Source organism: Protopterus annectens, chromosome 7.part0 (assembly GCF_019279795.1).
Source record: "Protopterus annectens isolate FY-2018-M chromosome 7.part0, PAN1.0, whole genome shotgun sequence".
NCBI classification, from domain to species: Eukaryota; Metazoa; Chordata; order Ceratodontiformes; family Protopteridae; genus Protopterus; species Protopterus annectens.
Genome location: NC_056739.1, coordinates 1692875104 through 1692897252, shown reverse-complemented (window position 1 = coordinate 1692897252; position 22149 = coordinate 1692875104). Strand labels below are relative to the sequence as shown.

The following is a 22149-nucleotide window of genomic DNA, read 5'->3' as shown; positions in this document are numbered from 1 at the left end:
TGCTGTTTGGAGTTAAGGCAGAGGAGGTATTAAAGAAGATGGAGGTTAAGGCAAAATCTATGCAAACGGTGAAAGATTTCTTACAGGTTCAGCCTCCTCGTTTTAGCAGAAATTGGCCAACAAAGAATTGGTCCTTTCCAGTCACAGATAGACCTCAAAGGGGCAGATACAGATGCCCAAGAGGTAGAGGTGAGGCACAAGGCCCTTACAGGCCTCAACAATGGGGTACACCAGGCCAGAAAGAAGGGGAAGACAGACCTCAACCTTATAAAAAGCAGTCTCAATGACTTTCCACTACAGCTGCCAAACAGCTCTCTCTTGGCAGCCCCCTTAGGAGGAAAACTGGCACTTTTCTATCACAATTGGCATTGCATCACCAAAGACAAACGGGTTCTCAACATTGTATCTCAAGGTTACAGGTTCCACTTTCACACTCTGCCAAGGTTAAAAGGAATGCCAAATCTGCCACCAAATCAATGGGCAGAGGCTCAAAAACAAATTACAGCACTCATGGACATGAGAGCTATTCAAAAGGTACCACCACAGGAACGAGGACAAGGATTTTACTCAAGACTCTTTCTGGTTCCCAGAAAGGACAAAGCCTGGAGACCCATTCTGGACCTTTCTTCACTAAACACTTACCTGGATGTTCCGAAATTCAAGATGTTGACACTACAGCAGCTTCTTCCCATGCTGGGCAAGAAAGCTTGGCTTGTGACTTTGGACCTCAAAGAGGCATACCTGCATGTCCCTATCAGACAAAACTGCAGAAGATACCTCAGATTTCTAGCTGGTTCAATGCACTATCAATTCTCTGCACTGCCCTTTGGCTTATCTACTGCGCCCAGGGTCTTCACAAAGTGCCTGGCACCAGTAATTGCATTTTGCAGGCAAAAAGGAATTCAAATTTATCCATACCTGGACGACTGCCTGATTCAAGCAGAGAGCAAGGACATTCTACTAAAGCTTTGCCCTCACAACAGATAATATTCCTGGGTGCCAGCTTGAACACAACGGCCCAGATGGCTTATCTCACGCCAGACAAGCAAGGACAACTGACTCAATATTTTCATTTATTGGCAACAAAGACCCAACTCCCTGCAAGAAAAATTCTGTATGCCTTGGGCTACATGGCATCTTGCATACTACTAATTCCATATGCCAGACTGCATATGAGGAAACTACAATGGTACCTAAAGAGTGTATGGTCTCAACACTGTCAAAGTTTGGAAACAGTTATACCACTAATTCCTTGCCTACAACAGGAGTTTCGATGGTGGGCACAAGCTTGTCACCTTAACAAGGGACAGCCTTTCACTCAACCCACAGCCAGGCAAACACTGACAACAGATGCATCGGATTACGCTTGGGGAGCACACATGGCAGGAAAATGTATCCAGGGCGAGTGGCCCACAGAGCAAAGACATCTCCACATCAATCAAAAAGAGATGCTATCTGTACAAAATGCTATTATAGCTTTCAAGGACCTGCTGCATCCAGAACAATTACTACTAAAGACAGACAACACCACAGTTATGTGGTACATAAGCAAGGGGGCACTACCCCCTCTGCAGACAAGCCATGACCTTGTGGAACACAGCTCTAAACTACCAAGCTCATCTGCAAGCACAATTCCTGCCAGGAGAGAAAAACACACTGGCAGACGACCTAAACAGAAACATCATGGATCCCCACGAATGGGATTTGAACCCACAAATATTCAGAATGATAACACAAAAATGGTGGAGCCCAGACATAGATCTGTTTGCTTCCCCAATGAACTGCCAATTACAGAAATTCTGCACAAGGAGCTACCATCCACAAGCATGGAAAGTGGATGCCCTCTCATTCATCTGGAAAAAACTACAAGTATACGTGTTCCCTCCTTTACCTCTCCTTCCAAAGGTACTCATAAAAGCCAGGCAGGAAGAGCCAAAGATGATTCTGATTGGACCAGACTGGCCACGCCAGCACTGGTACCCAATCTTAAAGAACTTAGCACAAGAACCACCCTGGATTTTGCCTCAAATCCCACAGTTGCTGACACAGCACAACAATCAGATACTTCATAGCCAGCTAAAGACCTTAAATCTAGCTGCATGGAGAATTCCGTAGTCAAGCAAGCAATGCCTCTCTCCAAAGCTGTTATGGATGTCATTCTGGAGGCCAGAAGGCCTAGCACCAGGAAAGCATACTCGGATAAATGGAAGAGATTCTGTGCCTGGAACCAAGCGCACAGCCTTGACCCTCTTGTCCCAAACATTCCTCAGATACTTCAATACTTAACTGAGATGCTGGACAAGGGCCTCTCCTTTTCATCCATCAAGATCCACGCCTCAACTATTTCTGCTCATTACAACACTGATCCACCAATTTTTTCTAATCTTTTGCTCAAACAGTACCTCAGAGGGGCTAAAAACATAAGACCGCCCTGTAGAGCACCTGCACCAACTTGGGACCTCAACTTTGTTTTGGAAAAATTAACTTTACCTCCTTTTGAGCCAGGTAACACAGCAGAATTAAAATACATCTCTTGGAAAACTGCTCTGCTACTGGTAATAACATCAGCACGAAGAGTTTCAGAATTAGTCACTAATGGCAGTGGAACCTTTCCTCATCTTTCACCAGGACAGGGTGTCTTTAAGAACTTACCCTACGTTTATGCCAAAAGTGGTATCAAGTGTGGCTGTAAACCAAACTATTCACTTGCCAACTTTTTATCCAAAACCACAGAACAAAGGGGAGAGACTACTACATTCTTTGCACATTCACAGACAGTTACGCTTCTACTTGGACAAAACCAATGCTTTCTGAAATTCTCAGCAATTATTGGTAGCATACGCTGCAGGAGCACAGGGAAAACCCATTTCAAAGCAGACTATTTCAAAATGGATAGGACACTGTATACGTTTCTGCTGTACCCACCATGGGAAACCTCTACCTAGCAGCATTAGATCTCACTCCACCAGGGCAACAGCCACTTCAACTGCCTACCTCAGAGGAGTACCTACCAAGGATATTTTGGAAGCAGCAACATGGAGTTCTGTGCATACCTTCACCAAACATTACCATTTGCCTTTATACTCCAAATCCAGAGCTGGCTTCACCACTGCTGTACTGCAGGGCCTTATAGCCCACCCCTAATGCCTTATAGATCCAGCCTCCCTACCTCAGCTTTGGGATTCCACCCAAGTGTAATGACTGCAGCAGTGTAATACGATGAACATAGTACAGTTTTGTACCTACCATAAATGTAGATGTTCGAGTGTAAACACTGCTGCAGTCCAGGTCACCCTCCCTCCTTCCCCTCTTACTTTCTGGTACTTACTTAGGTCATCTACCCTTTATTACCTATGGGGAGTATTTGCTTGTAACTAAAAATGGTTGTTTGCTTTTCTTTTGTATTTTTTATTAGCAATTTGAATTGCCTACCTATTTGGGGACACCTGACATCTGGGGCAAGAAAAACTGAAGAAAATGGCGTCGGCTGCATCTTATATACCCCTGTCGCACTGACGTCAGGGAGGAGGCGACAGCAACCGATGCTGGACCAAGACTTTGGAACTCAGGCCGACTGGGGAACCGCCTGATGGCAGGATAACCCAAGTGTAATGACTGCAGCAGTGTTTACACTCTAACATCTACATTATGGTAGATACAAAACTGTACTTTTTTCATTAGTGGGGTCAGCCTTGCTGCGATCTTTTTGTTTCTTCCCTAAACAACAAATGCAGCAGCTATTTTGCCCTGATCCTTCCACGGTGGAGGGAATCCCCAAGGAATGCTGTACTCCACAACTGGCCCTTCGGTCTGCGTTATGCCTACCCTGACCAATCCCACTAATTTCCAAATTCCTACAGAAATCTGCCATATTGAAGAGCAAATTTATCCCGATTGCACTTTTTTTGGCCTTGAAAGATTTGGTTCCCTTTCCTTTGGCCTCCGTTACTCCACCCACCGTCGACTCTGGATCCGACTGCAGAACTCCTCTTTCACATCACAGGCATCACTCATCCAGATGTATCAAACCTCAGGCTGACTGCCTGGCTTCTCCAGTTCCATCAACAAGCAAGAAGGGACAAAATCTTAGCCCTATGCTGTCCTCTCCAGTCCGTCAGATACTCATATCCTCCCATAAACCGTCAACACATAAACTGTAGTCTAGTAAATGGAGCCCGCCAAGATTATGTTGATTCCTTTTCAGCTCCTTTGCATAGCATCCTTGAATTTCTAGCTTTACTTTTTAAAGAAGGAGCTAGTTCTTTCCAGGTAAAGGTCCAGCTAGCAGCAATATCAAATTTTCACAAAGAATTTGATGGTATTTCTGTTGCCTCCCATATACTATGCAAAACCTTCTTACGAGGTATTATTCTTTTCAGGCCCTTGTTTAGAAACCCTACTCCCTCATTGGTCCTCATCCTGGTACTGCAGGAACTTACCCAACCTCCCTTTGAACTTGCAGCAAAATAAGACCTCAAGTACCTTTCTTGGAAAACAATTTTTCAAGTAGCCATTACTTCTGCAAGAAGAATTTCGGAGATTCATGCATTGTCTTTGAAACCCCCCTTACTTGATCTTTCACAAAGATAGAGTTACTTTATGAACTAACACTTTCTTTCTCCCTAAAGCGGGTTCAAAGGGTAATATAAATCAAGCTATTCATTTTCCAGTATTCTTCCCCAGATTTTTTAACAAAGGTGAATATATGATACATTTATTCGATGTTCACAGGCAATTATGTTTTTACTTGCTCAGAACAGAAAATGTTAGGAAGTCTGGCCAGCTATCTGTTTCTTTTCCTGACATGAAACTAGAGAAGTCTGTTACCAAAATTACTCTAGCTAGATGGCTTACAAATTGTATTTCTTACTTATACAACAAATTGGACATTCCCTTATAAAAACCATTATGAGCTCATTCCACTAAAGCCATGACTAATTCATCAGTCTTCCAATGTAAAGCCTCCATGGACGACATTTGTTGCACTTGCAACTTGGGCTATTCCCCATACATGTGTTGCTCATTACAAACTGGATATGGTCTCCAGGTGCAGAGCATCATTTGGCTCAATGGTGCTCAGGAATATCCTTCCCGGAGTCTACCTGGGGAATCAGGTAGCTGGGGACTCTGTCCCATAAATTGCAGATAGAATGAAAATTGACGACATCAGATAAAGAAGTTATGTACTTGCCATAATGCTCCATCTTTGTTGCCCATTTTCAATCTTCCTCATCTCCCCTTCCACCAACCCTCTGCCCTTCAAACTCCTGGAAGAGCGAGTGTTTTTAAGTATGCCACTTCCTTGGTATATAGTTCCAGATATAGTCTTCTCTCTCTCTAACTGCACTGTGTCTTTCTGCTGTTTTTAGCAAACAAGATCTGAGGTAATTGGGGTTGCTGCATTATGGGTAAGGGAGTAGCTCTAGAGTTTTTGGGTTGCCCCAAGTTTTTGCAACGGCCAATTCGGATCCGAGGGATCAGATACGAAGCCATAGGTTGAGGAAGAATGAACATAGATAACAAAGATGGAATGTTATGTTAAGTACATAACTTCTTTTTCCCATTTACCTCTTTCTTCCCCATCACACCTCTGACATTTGCAGTCTACCTGAGGAAAAATTATATGGAGTTTGCTTGGGGTATAAAAATACCTATGCAAACACTTCCAAGCAAAGGTACTAAATCTTCTAGACTTTGTTGCATATTTGGGAGCCATTCATATATCCCCCACATTTTCTCTCTGAATTGCTTATCCAATCTCTATTCATATTCCTTTGTAACCTCCACTGATTGATTTCTGTAGTAATCATGCAATATTTTATATGCCCTGCTAATTATCCATTTTTAGGAGCATCTTGAGTTCTAGATTCTACTAAAAGCTGTACTAGTGTTGGTCTTTTGCTTAGGACACCCTGTTTATTTCTCTTTGCCTGAACTCCGATGTCCACCCTTGGTAGGGAAGGCGGTCTCAAGTTTGCAGTTCAAATGAGTTGTTGGTCTCTTCCATTTCTGTTACCTTTCACACTCTAATTTTTTGCTCATAGTACCTTGGTTCCTTTGCCACTTTTCTCCAGGAAATTGTAGCCCCGTCTTGCCTATTCCCTCTCTACCTGTAATTGCTGTCAACCCCATCAGCAGAATCTTCTTTTTCCATCCCAGTATTGGCTTGGTTCTTAGAGTGCTTTCTGCTACTTTGTGAACATAATATTATTTATGGATATTGTTACTCTCTTTAAGGATCTGCATCCAAAATTCCCAGTTTCTCCTTGTTTCTTGAGCTTCCCTCCCGTTTCATCTTCCCTTTCTACTTTGAATTATAGCTTTCTGCTTGTGTTATGTATGGGTGCCTTAACTGTGTAGCTCTGAAATACCCGTTCAAATCGGGTAATCCCAGTCTGGCTTGTTCTATGGAAAGGATCAATTTATCCCACTTGACTGTTGCTGTCTTCCCCTCCCAAATAAAATCCTTCAGTTTTTATTAATTGCTATCCATAACTTCTCCTTTGGTCGATAAAAATATGCCTGACCTGTGTATAAAACTGAAGGGACTACAACATTTCACTGCTTGTATCTTGCTATCCATATCCACAGAACCGCTCTTCCATTTTCTCAGTTTTTGTATTGTCTTTTGTTTAAGCTCTTCCCACATATCCTTAGCTGCCGTAACATAATTTTTTTTAATTCATATTCCTGTACTTGATTTTATCATATCTCATTAAATATGGGTATGTTGAACCAATTTGTGTGCAAGTATATAGTTTGCAGCTATTGCTTCTGTTTTATCTGCATTGATTTTGTATCCCGAAAAGACTTGAAACTGTCTGAGTGTTGCAGAACACCAACATGTCCCTTTCTGTTTATCAGGTATAAAGTAATAACATCTGCAAATAAAACCAGCTCATCTTAACTACTATACCAATTATATCCATGCGATTCTGAATCCCTTATTTTCTTTGCCAGTGGTTCTAGATGTAATGCAAATAAAGGGTAAAGAGGACCCACCCATCCTGGTTTCTCTGCTTAAATAAAACTTATCAGTGAGGACCCCCCCCCCTTCAGTTTTCACCTTCGATCCCTCAAATAACCTCATACTCAACCTTATAATTTTATCATGGAATGTAAATGCTTCCATTGCCCTCTTCATAAAATCCCAGCTTATTCTGTTGAATGTTTTATCCACATCTAGACCCACCAATAACAGTGTTATTTTTTTACATTTTTCTTCCTTCTTGGATCATCATTATTCTGCTAATGGTGTTAGATGCTTGCCTGTCTTCCACGAAACCCCATTGATCCATATCTATCAATTTTGGCATCATCTTTTCCATTCTTTTAGCAATTGTAGACATAAACACTTTATAATCGTGGTTTAGAATTGAAATTGAAATGGACTTGTATGAAGCTGGATGTTCTTGATGTTTCACTGTTGCAGTCATCACACTTGGGTTATCCTGCCAGGGGTAGCCCTCAGTTGGCCCTATTACCAGAGGCTTAGTATTTCTGCGTCTGTTGCTGTCACTTCATGACTGTCGTCTGGTGGTCCATGGTATAAAAACAGGCAGCCGACATCCTTACATCGGTCTTTCTTGCCGAGGAGCCCAAAGCAGAAGCAGTGTGCCGGTCGGCCGCTACCTGAGTTTTCATTTCTGAAATTGACGTTGAAGTCTTCTAAAGCTAAGTACCCCATTGGGGATCCTTTTTTCTTGCTCTAACCGATATCAGGAAAAAGTTAACAATTGTCTCGCCTGTGGAAAGCAAATACCACACCGGGATTTCCACTCTTACTGCGTCACCTGTTTAGACCCAGACCAAGATGTCCCTCACTGCCGGTTTTGTGCTTTGTTCAATGCACGAACTATACGTCGTCTAGCCCTTATTTTAGCTAAATACTTTCGCTCTCGATCTCCGTATTCAGAAATGGTTGCGGTAAGCCATCTGACTGCTGAACATCTGAAAAATGTAAGGATAAAGACAGAGACCGCACAGGTCCAAAACTGCCGATGACTCTTCCGTTAAGCTAGTCGCCAGTTCACCGGTACTCAGAGTAGCTTTCTCAGCCCCTAATGCCCGCTTCAGTGGATTCGCAGGCAGCTACCGAGACCCGTGTGCCGCGAGACTCTTTTTGACTACAGAACCTGTAGATATCTCTACCTTGGATGGATCCGGAGCTGCTGTGCGGGCACCGGCTTCTGAGGAAGTTCTTCGCACTACCGATATTCAACTCAAACAGACAACTTCTTTCGCATCTTCAGTTCTTTCTAAAACTACAGAGTTTCTAAGTCCCAGAGTATGAGCTACGCCTAAAAAATCGATGACCCAAACTGAAGCGCCTGCTTCTTTGCCAAAGACACAGATGCTTAAAATGGTGGAAGACCTTATCATGCTGATTAGGGGAATCCAGCCTTCCCCTGCTAAAAGGAAAAGAGACGTATCCCCAGCAGCTTTATCTGACCAAGAGTCAGACGACTCTGAGGTTTCTAATTATGAAGACATGCCGTTATCTGCTTTAGAGGATTCAGATGCAGAGGAATCCATTCCTTCTGCTTCTTCTACAGAGGATTTTTCTTTTTGTGAAACCTTACATACCTCGAGAGAGCATTTCCATTGGGAATGTCAGGATTATCCTCAGTCTGAGACTCGGGGAATTTTTAGATTTACCACAGCACAGACCCTTAGCTATCCCTCCTGTTCTGGATGTTGTGGGTGATGTCTTTATGGAATCCAGTCTAACTCCTGATACTTTACCTCCTGCTCCCAGGAAACCTGACAGGTACTACAGAGTCCCTGACTCGCACAAATTTCTTTTCAGGAATCCTACTGCTGACCCAGAGGTAATCTCCCAAGGACCTAAAGGAATAAAAGCAACTACAGCTAAGAGTCCCACCCCCTCAGACAGCTGGGGTAAAAAAGTATACACCTGTGCAACTCTTGCCATTAGAGCATTAAATTGTCAGTTCCACTTGCTGAAATATCAGCAATATATTATGGAACTTATTAAGCAAAAATTATCTACCTTTCCTGACTGTGCAGAAAATAAAGAATTACAGGAGCCTATGCATTCTGCAAGCCAAGTCAGCAAGCATACCCTGCAATGTGGATTTGATGCCTTAGATGCATCTTGCAGGGCAGCGGTCACTGGTTCTGTACTTAGAAGGAATGCCTGACTTAAGGAATAGAACCTTGCCAGACCATGTCAAATCAAAATTACTGGACGCACCTCTGAACAAAGACCATCTGTTTGGCACCAAAGCAGAAGAGGTTTTAAAAAAGATGGAAGAAAAAGCTAAGTCTATGCAGATAGTCAAAGACTTTTTGCAAGTACAGCCACCAAGATTCAGTAGGCATTGCCCCTCAAAACATTGTTCCTTTCCAGCCCCCTCAAGGCCACCTCAGACTAGACCTAGGGGAAGCAGACCCCCCCAGACAACTGTCTCAGGGTATGCAGAGATCTAAGCAATGGAGTACCTCCACTTCTAAAAGAGGTAGTGCTAAGCCACCCCCTTATGGAAAGAATTCACAATGACTTCTCAACTCCTCTCCTCACCTTTGCCCAATTGCTTGTGCCCCTAGGAAGAAAACTTACCTACCATGCAAAAAAAACTGGGCCTCCATCACCAACGATCGATGGGTCCTCAACATAGTATCCCAGGGATACAAATTTTATTTCCACATGCTGCCAACCCCAAAAGTGTTTCCAGACCTTCCTCTAAACCAGTGGGCAGAGGCACAGAACCATGTTCAGTCCCTGCTCTCCATAAGGGCAATTCAACCTGTTCCTGCAGAACAGATAGGCCAAGGGTTTTATTCCAGACTTTTTCTGGTACCCAGAAAAGAGGGCACCTGGTGCCCAGTCTTAGATCTTTCCATTCTAAACACCTTCCTGGTGGTACCAAAATTCAAAATGCTCACCCTACAGCAGCTTCTCCCTATGCTGTCCAAAGATGCATGGTTAGCCACACTAGACCTAAAAGAGGCCTATCTGCATATCCCAGTCAGGGACTCCTGCAGGAAATATCTGTTTCAGGGCAGGATCTATGCTTTCAGTTTTCTGCACTTCCTTTTGGCTTATCCACTGCTCCCAGAGTTTTCACAAAATGCCTGGCTCCAGCAATTGCCTTTTGCAGACAAAAAAATATTCAAATTTACCCCTACTTGGACGACTGCCTGATTCAGACAGACAGGAAAAGTTGTTGCAGCACCTGACATTTATAAAGGACCTTCTAACCTCACTGGGGTACACTATCAATGAAAAGAAATCCAAACTAGTCCACAGTCAGAAAATTTTATTCTTGGGAGGAAGCTTGGACACAGCATCCCAGATGGCATTCCTTACTCCAGAAAAACAAGCCTATCTGACAGGCTACTTCTCTCACATGGCCACCAGAACCCAGTCATCTGCAAGGAAAATCCTGCAAGCTCTAGAGTTAATGGCTTCCTGCATTCTACTAATTCCATATGCCAGACTGCATATGAGGAAACTTCAGTAGTACTTAAAAAGTCTTTGGTGCCAACATTTTCAGGACCTGGAAAATACCTTGTCTAAGGAAAGAGTTCCTTTGGTGGGCAGCAACATGCAACCACAACAAAGGATTTCCCTTTACACAACCCCATGCCGCCCAGACCCTAACCACAGAAGCATTAGACTATGCCTGGGGTGCACATCTAGATGGCAGGTGCATTCAGGGCCACTGGAGCCCAAACCAAATTCATCTGCACATCAACCAGAAAGAGGTGCTAGCTGTTCAGCATGCTCTGACAGCTTTCAGATCTCTTCTCTCTCCGGGGCCTCTTATAATCAAATCCGACAACACCACAGTGATGTGGTACATCAACAAGCAGGGGGGAACCCACTCTTACCCACTCTGCAGGCTAGCCATGACCCTTTAGAACACAGCCTCAGCCATGCATATTCACCTGCAAGCCCAATTCGTGCCCTGCAACCAAAACTCTCTGGCAGACAACTTAAGCAGAAATCTCTTAGATCTACACGAGTGGCAATTAAACTGCAACACCTTCAGCCTTGTAACCCAGAAATGGGGTACCCCGAAGGTGGACATATTTGCCTCCCCCTACAACCACCAGCTCAGCAAATTCTGCACCAGGGAACCTCACAGCAAGGCCTGGAAGGTGGATGCCCTGTCCTTCCACTGGGGAAACCTCTCAATCTATACATTTCCCCCTTTCCTCTTCTTACCAGAGTATTACTCAAAATAAGGGAGGAGAGACCAAGGGCAATCCTGGTTGCCCCAGACTGGCCATGCCAGCACTGGTACCCACTACTGTACAGTCTGTGTCCGTTGCCTCCATGGCACCTTCCTCAGATTCCAACTCTCCTGACTCAGCAGGAGGGAGAGTTCTTGCATCCACAATTGCACACCCTGAACCTGTCTGCCTGGCTTATTCCTTGAATTCTCCTCCAGTGGCCAGCCTAAGCAAACAGGTCCTGTATGTTATACATGAAGCCAGATGACCCAGTACTAGAAAATCCTTTGCTGACAAGTGGAAAAGGTATTGTTACTGGATCCAGACTAAAGGAGCTGACACAGCACAGCCATCTTACCTCTCATCCTGGATTACCTAGCAGACCTACTCCATAGGGGCTTATCCTTTTCTTCTATTAAAATCCATGCCTCTGCAATCTCTGCACATTACAGCACTGAGCCACCTCTCTTCTCAAACCCTCTCATCAAGCAGTTCCTGAGAGGGGCTAACAACTTAAGACCACCAAGAAGAGCCCCTACCCCTGCTTGGGACCTTAATTTTGTACTGGAAAAGCTCACGCTTCCCCCCTTTGAACCTACAGCTTCAGCAGAGTTAAAATTCCTCTCTTGAATAACTTCCTTGCTTTTGGCCATCACTTCAGCTAGAAGAGTGTCTGAGCTACAAGCACTCATGGCTGTTGAACCCTTAATCATTTTTCATGCTGACAGGGTCTCCCTCAGGACTGACCCTACTTTCATGCCTAAAGTGGTGCCCAGTGTGGCTCTCATCCAATCTATTCATTTGCCGACCTTTTTCCCTAAACTTCAAAATAAGGGGGAAAGGATCCTGCACTTGTTAGATGTGCACAGACAGCTCAGATTCTACCTGGATAGGACTAAGCCTTTAAGGAAATCTGAGCAGTTACTGGTTAGCGTTGCACCAGAGGCAAGAGGGTAAGGCCATATCCAAACAAACCATCTCCAAATGGATAGCACACTGCATACATTTTTGTTACAATCACCATGGAAAACCACCCCCAAAGTGGGTCAGAACGCATTCCACTAGGGCAACTTCATCCTCTACAGCCTTTCTCAGAGGAGTCCCTACCAGGGACATCCTGGAAGCTGCAATATGGAGTTCTGTTCATACCTTCACCAAGCATTACCACCTGCCTATCTTTTCCAAATCCAGGGCAGGCTTTGCAACCGCAGTCCTGCAGGGCATACTAGCCAGCCCCAACTCCTTTTGACTGCTGTCACCCATTCTTCAGCTTTGGGAATGAACCCAAGTGTGATGACTGCAACAGTGAAAAACGAAGAACATAGTACAGTTGTGTACACTTACCATAAATGTAGATGGTAGAGTGTATTCACTGTTGCAGTCCTGGTTTCCCACCCTCCAGCCCCCTTCTCTCTCTCTCTCTCTCTCTCTCTCTTCCTTCCTCACTCCTTACAGGGCTATTGGTATTTGCTTTCTACTGGTAGTGTTACTACACCATAACTAAGCTTCCTATTTGGGGGCTCCTGACATTTGGTGCAAGAAAAACTGATGCAATGGCGTCAGCTGCCTGTTTTTATACCACAGACATCCTGACATCTGTCCTGAAGCGACAGCAACTAACGCAGAAATACTAAGCCTCTGGTATTTGGGCCGACTGAGGGCTACCCCTGGCAGGATAACCCAAGTGTGATGACTGCAACAGTGAATGCACTCTAACATCTACATTTACGGTAAGTGTACACAACTGTACTTTCTGATGGGTCTTTACCATCTTTAGGTATCACAGCTACCAACACTTTCTTCCAGGATATTGGTGCTTTTCCTGCTTTAAAAATTACTTTTAAAACCTTGCAGATGTTTATCACTTTCTTCCATCCCAACTTACAGACTTCCACAGGAATGTCATCTATTCCTGGGGACTTTCCAGTAGGTTTGGTTATACATTACCATTTGTTATCTCATGTCCTCTTATCCTAATTGTTAGTAATTGAGCTTCATCTCCCTCTAACCTTGGCATATTTAATTCTTCCATAAACATTTACATTTGTATTTTTTATTTCCATATTTATCTGCTTTATACAGATTTTTGTAAAATTTCCAAAATATTTGCAATACCTCTACAGGATCTTTGTTTATTTTCAGCACAGCGTTTCTTTTTGTATGTTCAGGGTTTCCCATTTGAAGATTTTTGAAAGTATCCAGATGACATATACAAGCCAGATTTCTGGGTTCAAGATGATGTCATACATGATTTAGACAGTTGTGTCTGAACTATGTAGGCTTTAGATCACTAAGAAAAGAGTTATTAGAGTTAGCAGATGTGTTAAGGTTGATGTCATAGCTGCTACACTTTGACACTTTTATTATAGTAATCACAGTGACTGCTAGGAATAATAACATACTTGTTTAGCTTCCATTGACAAACAGCTCAGGAAAATCTTTTTTCATCACAGAGCTGGGAGGTTGTGAAATTAACTGTCAGTATAAACAAGGAGTATCAGTTGTTTAGTGATGACTGGATTCTTGGTTTAAGAATATCGTTCATGCTCCAGGGTCAGTAATTAGAAAAACTCTTACTTGATGCCTATGCAGGCCATTTTTGGATAACTTTTCATTGTTCTTGAGTCCATTATTGTCCATTGTTCAGTCCATTCAGTGTCCTTGTAAACAGTAATGACAAAAGGTAGGTTATGGTTTACAGTCCACCCACCAGTATAACAGTCAACCGAATTCCAGTCTTTCTTCAGCCTTTTCTTGCCAAGTCACTTTTCACGTGTGTTCCTGTTTTTAATAGGAATGATGCTTTATAGTCTTCCATGTATTCACTAGTTTCACAGTGTTGCAAGTTTACTTCTTGAGCCTATCCATCTTTAAATACCACTCACTCTAGTTTGTGTCCATCGTCCTCCTGTTGCTTCTTGTCAGCTCTTGTGCTTTTCTGTCACTCAAGTATTTTCTTGTGGAGCAATGGAAAAAGGGTGATTGTCAAAGACTCTGTGTAGACTTTGTTACTGTCAGAACAATGAAAGCAGAGTCCCCTTCTGTTTGCTGGCTGTGTCTTCATTGGCCAAACTTTTTTTTTTAATCCTTAGCCAGTTCTGTGTCCAAAAAATATCATTGATCCTGCAAGTAAAATATTCAAACAAAAGCAGAATACAGCAGCATGACTCTTACACCTGCCTCACAGCATTCCTTGATTGCTCTGATAAACTTTCTTACCTTCCACCTGGTATACAAAAAATAATCATTTTCTACACTGTACTGTCCATAGTTTTCTATATGTTTTGTCTTGTGTCATAATTTTGCCAGGAGCAAATCTTCCTGATGTTCTTCGTGTTTCACTGTTGCAGTCATTACATTTGGGTAATCTGCTGGCAGGTTGCCCTCAATCAGCCTGATTAACAAAGTCTTGGGTCCTGCGTCGGTTGCTGTCCCTTCTTCCATGACGTCAGGTCGTCAGGGGTATAAAACATGCAGGTGATGCTTTTACATCAGTCTTTCTTGCCGTGCGGTGCCTGAAGCAGAAGCAGTTTGCAAGTGCCGGTCGGCCGACTCCTGAAATTTTCGTTTTCGAGTTTCAGAACCGAAGTCTTCAACTAAAAAGCTAAGCAGCCTGTTGGGGAAACTTTTTCTTGCTCCTTACTGATGTCAGTAAAAGTTAATAATTGCATTACTTGTGGGAAGCAAATACCTCATAAGGATTTTCATTTGCACTATATTCCTTGCCTAGGCCCTGACCACAACGTACCTTGCTGTCGGTTTTGTGCTAAATTTAATCAACGCACTATTAAATGTCGGTATATTTTTGCCTTTAAATATTTTGGGTCACGCTTTAATTATCCAGAAATGTCGTCGGTTAGCAATCCGACTACCGAAAATGCAAAGAAAAAGACAGACAGGCCGTCGAGGTCCAAAACTGACGACGCTTTTCCTAAGCCAGTTCACCAGTTCTCAGTGAGGCGCATTCGCAGTCCCTGATGCCCACTACTTCTGATTCACAGGTCTCTACTGAGACCCATTCAGAGTCCGGTATGCCACGAGATGCTTTAGTTATGGAACCAGCGGATGTCTCTACCTTAGATGGGTCCGGAGCCGATGTGCAGGCACCGGCTTCTGAGGGTGTTTTCAGGACTACAGATTTATATATTAGACAGACACCATCTTCAGAGTTAAGACCAAAATCTAGATCTGTGTCTAAAAAACCGACGCCTGGGCCACATGTGCAGGCCCCTATGCCTAAAAAATAAATGATCAAAATGGCTGAAGATTTAATTACTCTGATCAGGGGTAGCCAACCCCCCCCCCTTCTAAGAGGCCTAGGCAAGACATTGATTATGAATCTTCTGAACGAGATTCTATATCTTCTGACTCTTCTAATGAACAGGATTTATCTATACCTACTTATGAGGACTCTGATGCAGAAGATTCCATTCCTTCTGCTTCTCCCCCTGAGGATTTTTCTTTTGGGGAAACTTTACATACCTTAAGGGAACATTTCCACTAGGAAAGTCAGGTTTTCTCTGAATCTAAAAAGAGACTTAGGGATTTTCTTCTTCTTCCTCAGCATAGGCCTTTGGCTATACCTCCTGTTCTAGACATTGTTGATGATGTTTTTTCAGAATCTAGTACGGATTCTTTGCCTCCAGCTCCTTGTAAGCCAGACAGAGATACTACAGGGTTCCTGACTCCCACAAATTCCTTTTCAAAAATCCTATTGCAGATCCTGAAACTATTTCTCAGGATCCTAAGGACATTAAGGCCTCTACTGCTAAAAATCCTACCCCTTCTGATAGAGACTCCAGGGCACTGGATAGATGGGGTAAGAAGGTTTACACTTCTGCAACCTTGGCAATCAGGGATTTAAACTGTCAATTTCATATGCTGAAATATCAACAGCATATCATGGAACTGCTTAAACAGAAAATGATGGTCATTTCTGACTGTGTAGAAAATAAAGATTTACAGGATTTATTGCATTCAGCTGAACAAGTTGGAAAACATACTTTGCAATGTGGTTTTGATTCTTTGGAGGCCTCTTGCAGGGCTGCTGTAACTGGGTCTGTGCTAAGAAGGCATGCTTGGCTCAAAGAGCAAACACTGCCTGATCAAGTTAAAGCAAAATTGTTGGATGCTCCTTTGCAACAGGACCGTCTCTTTGGTAATAAGGCTGAAGAAGTTTTGAAAAAGAAGGAAGATAAAGCTAAATCTATGCAAATTGTGAAAGACTTCTTACAAATGCAACCTCCAAGATTTAGTAGGCACTGGCCTACTTAAGAACTGGTCCTTTCTGGTTCCTTCGAGAACCACTCAAGTCAAACCCAGACATTCCAAAGGTTCCAGGTTTCAGTCACAAGGGACTTTTAGAACAAAACAATGGGGTGCCTCCTCCAAATCTGGAAACAACAAGGCACCTCCCTATGGTAAACAGTCTCAATGACTTCCCTTTACACTTACCAAGCACTTACTTTTTAGCCACCCCTTTGGGGGGAAAACTGGCACTTAATGCGAGAAACTGGCAACTTATAACCCAGAACAAATGGGTTTTAAATATAGTATCCCAGGGATACAGATTTAATTTCCACACATTGCCAATCCCAAACGGATGGCCAGACCTGCCCCCAAATCAGTGGGCAGAGGCCCAGAAACAAGTACTGTCCCTCATGAACATAGGGGCTATTCAACCAGTACCAGAAGAGGAAAAGGGACAAGGTTTCTATTCAAGACTTTTCCTGGTACCCAGAAAAGACAAACCATGGCGTCCATTTCTGGACTTATCTACTCTAAACACATTTCTGGACATTCCAAAATTCAAGATGCTGACTCTTCAACAGTTACTTCCTATGCTATGCAAAGATGCCTGGTTGGTAACGCTAGACTTAAAAGAGGCTTACCTGCATATCCCAATCAGGGAAACTTGCAGAAGATACCTCCGCTTCAAAGCAGGCTACTTGCATTACCAGTTCTCTGCACTGCCCTTTGGCTTATCTATTGCACCCAGGGTCTTTACAAAGTGCCTGGCTCCAGTAATTGCATTTTGCAGACAAAGAAATATTCAAATATATCCATACCTGGACGATTGTCTAATTCAGGCAAAAACAGGGACATTCTTCTAAAATGTCTGGCGTTTGTAAAAAGGGTTCTAATTTGTCTAGGGTACACCATAAACAAAAAGAAATCGCAACTAGTACCCTCTCAAAAAATTACATTCCTGGGTGCAAGCTTGAATACAACTGCCCAGATGGCTTACCTTGCACCAAAAAGCAAATTCATTTGGTAACTTACTTCAAACAGGTGGCCACAAAAACCCTGCTATCTGCAAGACAAATTCTGCAAGCCTTGGGGTTCATGGCCTCCTGCATTCTTCTAATTCCATATGCAAGACTGCATATGAGCAAACTTCAGTGGTACTTAAAAAGTTTATGGAGTCAACATTGTCACAGCCTGGAAACACTGATTCCTGTCATACCTTGCCTGCAACTAGAGTTCCTATGGTGGGCAGAGGCCTGCCACCAAAAAAGGGACTGACATTCACTCCACCCCCTGCCGCCCAGACCCTAACTACAGACGCATCAGACTATGCTTGGGGTGCTCATCTGGCGGGGAAGTGCATTCAGGCAAATAGAGCCCAAATCAAATACACCTTCATATCAATCAAAAAGAGATGCTAGCTGTACAGAGTACACTGACAGCCTTCAAGGACTACCATCCAGGACAAATAATGATAAAGACAGACAACACCACAGTTATGTGGTATATAAACAAGCAGGGGGGTACACACTCCTGCCCCCTTTGCAGACTAGCCATGGCATTGTGGAACACGGCCTTGACCTATCAAATACAACTACAAGCTCAATTCCTGCCAGGAAACCTGAGTACTCTGGCAGACAAACTAAGCAGAAACCTCATGGACCCACACAAATGGAAACTGAAACCATGGATTTTCAACATGTTGGCACGCAAATGGGGGAGTCCATACATATATCTTTTTGCCTCACCCCAGAACTATCAGTTGGACAAATTCTGCACAAGGACTCATCACAAAAGAGCCTGGAAAGTGGATGCTCTATCATTCAGCTGGAAAAACCTCAGTCTGTGCTTTCCCCCTCTGCCTCTGCTCTCCAAAGTTCTACTAAAAGTCAAACAGGACAAACCAAAAATGATTTTGATTGCCCCAGACTGTCCTCGCCAACACTGGTACCCAGTCCTGCGCAATATGTCACACCTTCCACCATGGCACCTGCCTCAGACACCGTACTTACTGTCTCAGCAGAATAATCCAAATTCTGCACACTCAGCTCCAAACTTTGAATTCTGCAGCATGGCTAATCACCTAAATTCACCCTTAGCATCCCACAGCAAACCTGTGATGGATGTCATTTTGGAGGCAAGAAGGCCTAGTACTAGAAAATCTTATGCTGACAAATGGAAAAGATTCTGTGCCTGGAATCAATCACAAGGGATAAACACAGCAGTGCCCAATATTCCTCAGATTTTACAATACTTAACTGAGATGCTTCACAAGGGCCTGTCCTTTTCTTCCATGAAAATCCATGCCTCAGCCATTTCAGCTCATTACAACAGAAAACCTCCCCTCTTCTGTCATCCTCTGCTAAAGCAGTATCTCAGTGGGGCCAAAAACTTAAGATCACCCAGGAGAGCTCCAACCCCTGCCTGGGACCTCAATTTTGTATTGGAAAAACTCACTTTCCCTCCTTTCGAGCCAGCTGCTACTGCAGACTTAAAATTTCTCTCCTGGAAAACAGCTTTCCTTTTAGCAGTCACTTCAGCTAGAAGGATTTCCGAACTACAGGCTCTTACGGCAGTGGAGCCTTTCATTATTTTTCATGTGGACAGGGTGTCTCTCAGGACCAATCCATCCTTCATGTCTATGGTGGTATCCAGGGTGGCTCTTAATCAGACCATTAATTTGCTTACTTTCTTTCCCAATCCACAGAACAAGGGTGAGCGGATTCTGCATTCATTGGATGTACACAAACAACTTAGATTTTACTTAGGACAAAATCTCTAAGAAAATCTGAACAACTACTGTTGGCATTTCCTGCAGGGGCAGAGGGAAAGGCTGTTTCAAAGCAGACTATTTCCAAATGGATAAGCCATTGTATTCGTTTCTGCTATATGCACCATGGTAAAACTATCCCCCAGGGGATCAGATCTCATTCCACTAGGACTTGCATCTACTTCTACAGCCTTTCTTAGAGGTGTTCCTAGCAGCGACATTCTAGAAGCTGCCACCTGGCGCTCAGTTCATACATTCACCAAACATTACCATTTACCTTTCTTCTCTAAATCCAGAGCTGTCTTTGCCACTGCTGTCCTGCAGGGCCTTATAGCTGGTCCTAATGCTGTATAAATTCATCCTCCCCAACCATAGCTTTGGGAATCTACCCAAATGTGAAGACTGCAATAGTGAAACACAAAGAACATAGTACAGTTTTGTACACTTACCATAAATGTACATGTTCGAGTGTATTCACTGTTGCAGTCCTGGTTACCCTCCCTCCAACCCTCTTTTGTTCCCTTACTATACCTCTACTTTCCTTTACTATGCTTAAAAGCCTTTTTTGGTGTATTTGCTTTTGTTTGGAGGTATATATTTTTGTGTTTTTAATTACTTAAATGTTTGGGGGGCACCTGACATCTGGGGCAAGAAAAAATGATGTAGTGACATCGGCTGCATGTTTTCTACTCCTGACGACCTGACGCCATGGAAGAAGGGAGAGCAACCGACGCAGGACCCAAGACTTTGTTAATCAGGCCGACTGAGGGCACCCTGCCAGCAGATTACCCAAATGTAATGACTGCAACAGTGAATACACTCTAACATCTACATTTATGGTAAGTGTATACAACAGTTCTTTAGGGTGATAACATATTTACTAATATATATGGTTTGGCTGTTTTCTCATGGAAATATTTGAGTATATATGCACCGTGTCCTATCGGTTATCAAATTCTCGTGTGAAATGCCAGTGCATTTGCTTAATTATTCTTTCATAAAATTAATGCAGCTCCTTCCAGTTTCTCTGGCATAGCAAAAGATAGTTTTTCTCTTTGTGCTCTATTTTCTAACTCACTTCAAGAAGAGACATTTCAAAAATGGATCCTGCTTGGCCAGACTTCGTTTCAACCTCTGATTTTTTGCTGTTTTGTTCATCTGAATAGCTAGTTACTGTATGTTCTATTTTTCTATACAGTCACTTATTTTAAATAGCTCTCTGCACATTTGAGTCATTGTTTCCTCTATATTACTGGAAGCAGTCTCCTGTACCAAAATTGAGACTTGATCTGCTTTTGCTGAACAGCTGCAAGATTCTTTTCCATCAGAACATTTTTCTTATTTTCTAATTTAAATGTATATCCTGTGCAAATAGTTAAAAGCCATGTAGATCATTTTTTGAGCTTCCAGTGTCGAGAAGCACCCCGGGTTCAAGGGGCAGCCTTTTATGTTTAAATTCTTAGAGTAAAATATTTTGTCCGACTTTGATCAGGTAGATTTGCATAGTGTATTTAACAGAGACCTGCTCTTCATTTAGAGAATGGAGTCATTAAGCCATAGGAGAGAAGAGACGGTATTATGTTACTTTTGCAGGAGACTTTAGAAAGGAGTGGAAGATAGTGAGCTTAACCCTGTGATGCGCAATCACCTCTGAAGTGTTAAGGGGTTGTTAGCATATTTCTTGTACATTTGGCTCAGGAGGCTAATTGCAGGGTACATACATTTTTCAATGTACCATATTGATGGAAGTTTGTTGGAAGTGTCTGTTAGACCATATTGCTCTTTTAAACATTGTTTCAATATCCATGCCATGAAAATTCACAGTCTACGTTATTTTACAGGATCCTCAAGGACTCCCTTGGCGGTAATGCAAAGACTCTTATGGTGGCTTGCATCAGTCCTTCTTCTTCAGATTTTGATGAAACTTTGAACACGCTTAACTATGCCAGCAGGGCCCAAAATATCAAAAATAAGGTAACTGTGAATTGCAGAGGAGAGGTAGACCGTATGGAGGAGTTGGAACTTCAGATAAAAACTCTCCGTTTGGCTCTGGAGCAGAGGCACCGCTCGGAAACACGAATCATCAATCGTTGTGAACAGGGTAAAACCTGTAGGCAGTCTCCTGAAGACCACATGGCTCAGGTCCTTACAGAATGTTCCCACTATAGGACGTGCACTGACTCAGCATACAAACTGTTTACAGAATTGATTGAGGAGGGAGGCCTTCCTGTAGATCTGTCACTGAGAGTTAGAGAGTGGCTGGGTAATGTAGAGGAAGAAAGGAGTGAACTAACCACTGCTTCTGGGCTGGATAGTGGGATTGAGAGTAACTCAGCAGAAGAAAAAACAAGAGGAATGTCTAGGTATCAGGTAAGGTTCACAGATATGTAAACTGAGTCAATGTTTGTCTGATTATCATAATCTTTTGGAATCCAAACCAGGCACATTTGTGGGTCAGACAGCATTATGTTTACTTGGAAAAATATGATATTGAAATGTTGTGCTTCATTATTTATATTTTATTTAACTTAAATTGAGACTCATGTTTGATTTAAAAAAAAAAAAAAAGAACTGCTAACAACTCCAAAGAACAAAGTAAAAATGAAAAAGCAGTAAGCCAAAGACCAGCAAGGAACCAGACCACAAAACTTACATGCTTTCGTTTGTTTAATAAAACACCACGAACTTCATCAGAATAAATACAACTTGAAACCACCCTTTAAAAACTTGTCATGTGCAAAAAACTCATCCAATGACAAAATGCTTCAAATAAATTATTTAAATAGTCACTGTGATGTCATGAAAATTTAAAAATACACTACAGAATGTTTTAACATTGCATATGTATAAAAACATGAATATGTGTGTGTGTGTGTGTGTGTGTGTGTGTGTGTGTGTGTGTGTGTGTATATATATATATATATATATAT

General features: G+C 42.8%; 1 protein-coding gene across 2 annotated transcripts in view; it reads left to right on the top strand.

The window, feature by feature from the left end:
• KIF7 (kinesin family member 7) overlaps window positions 1-22149 on the top strand; it is a 1697985-nt gene that overhangs the window by 259795 nt on the left and 1416041 nt on the right. For both annotated transcript variants that reach the window (XM_044078207.1, XM_044078206.1), the window contains exon 5: window positions 21061-21589. In XM_044078207.1, coding sequence (XP_043934142.1) covers window positions 21061-21589 — 529 coding nt within the window. The remainder of the gene's footprint in view (window positions 1-21060; window positions 21590-22149) is intronic.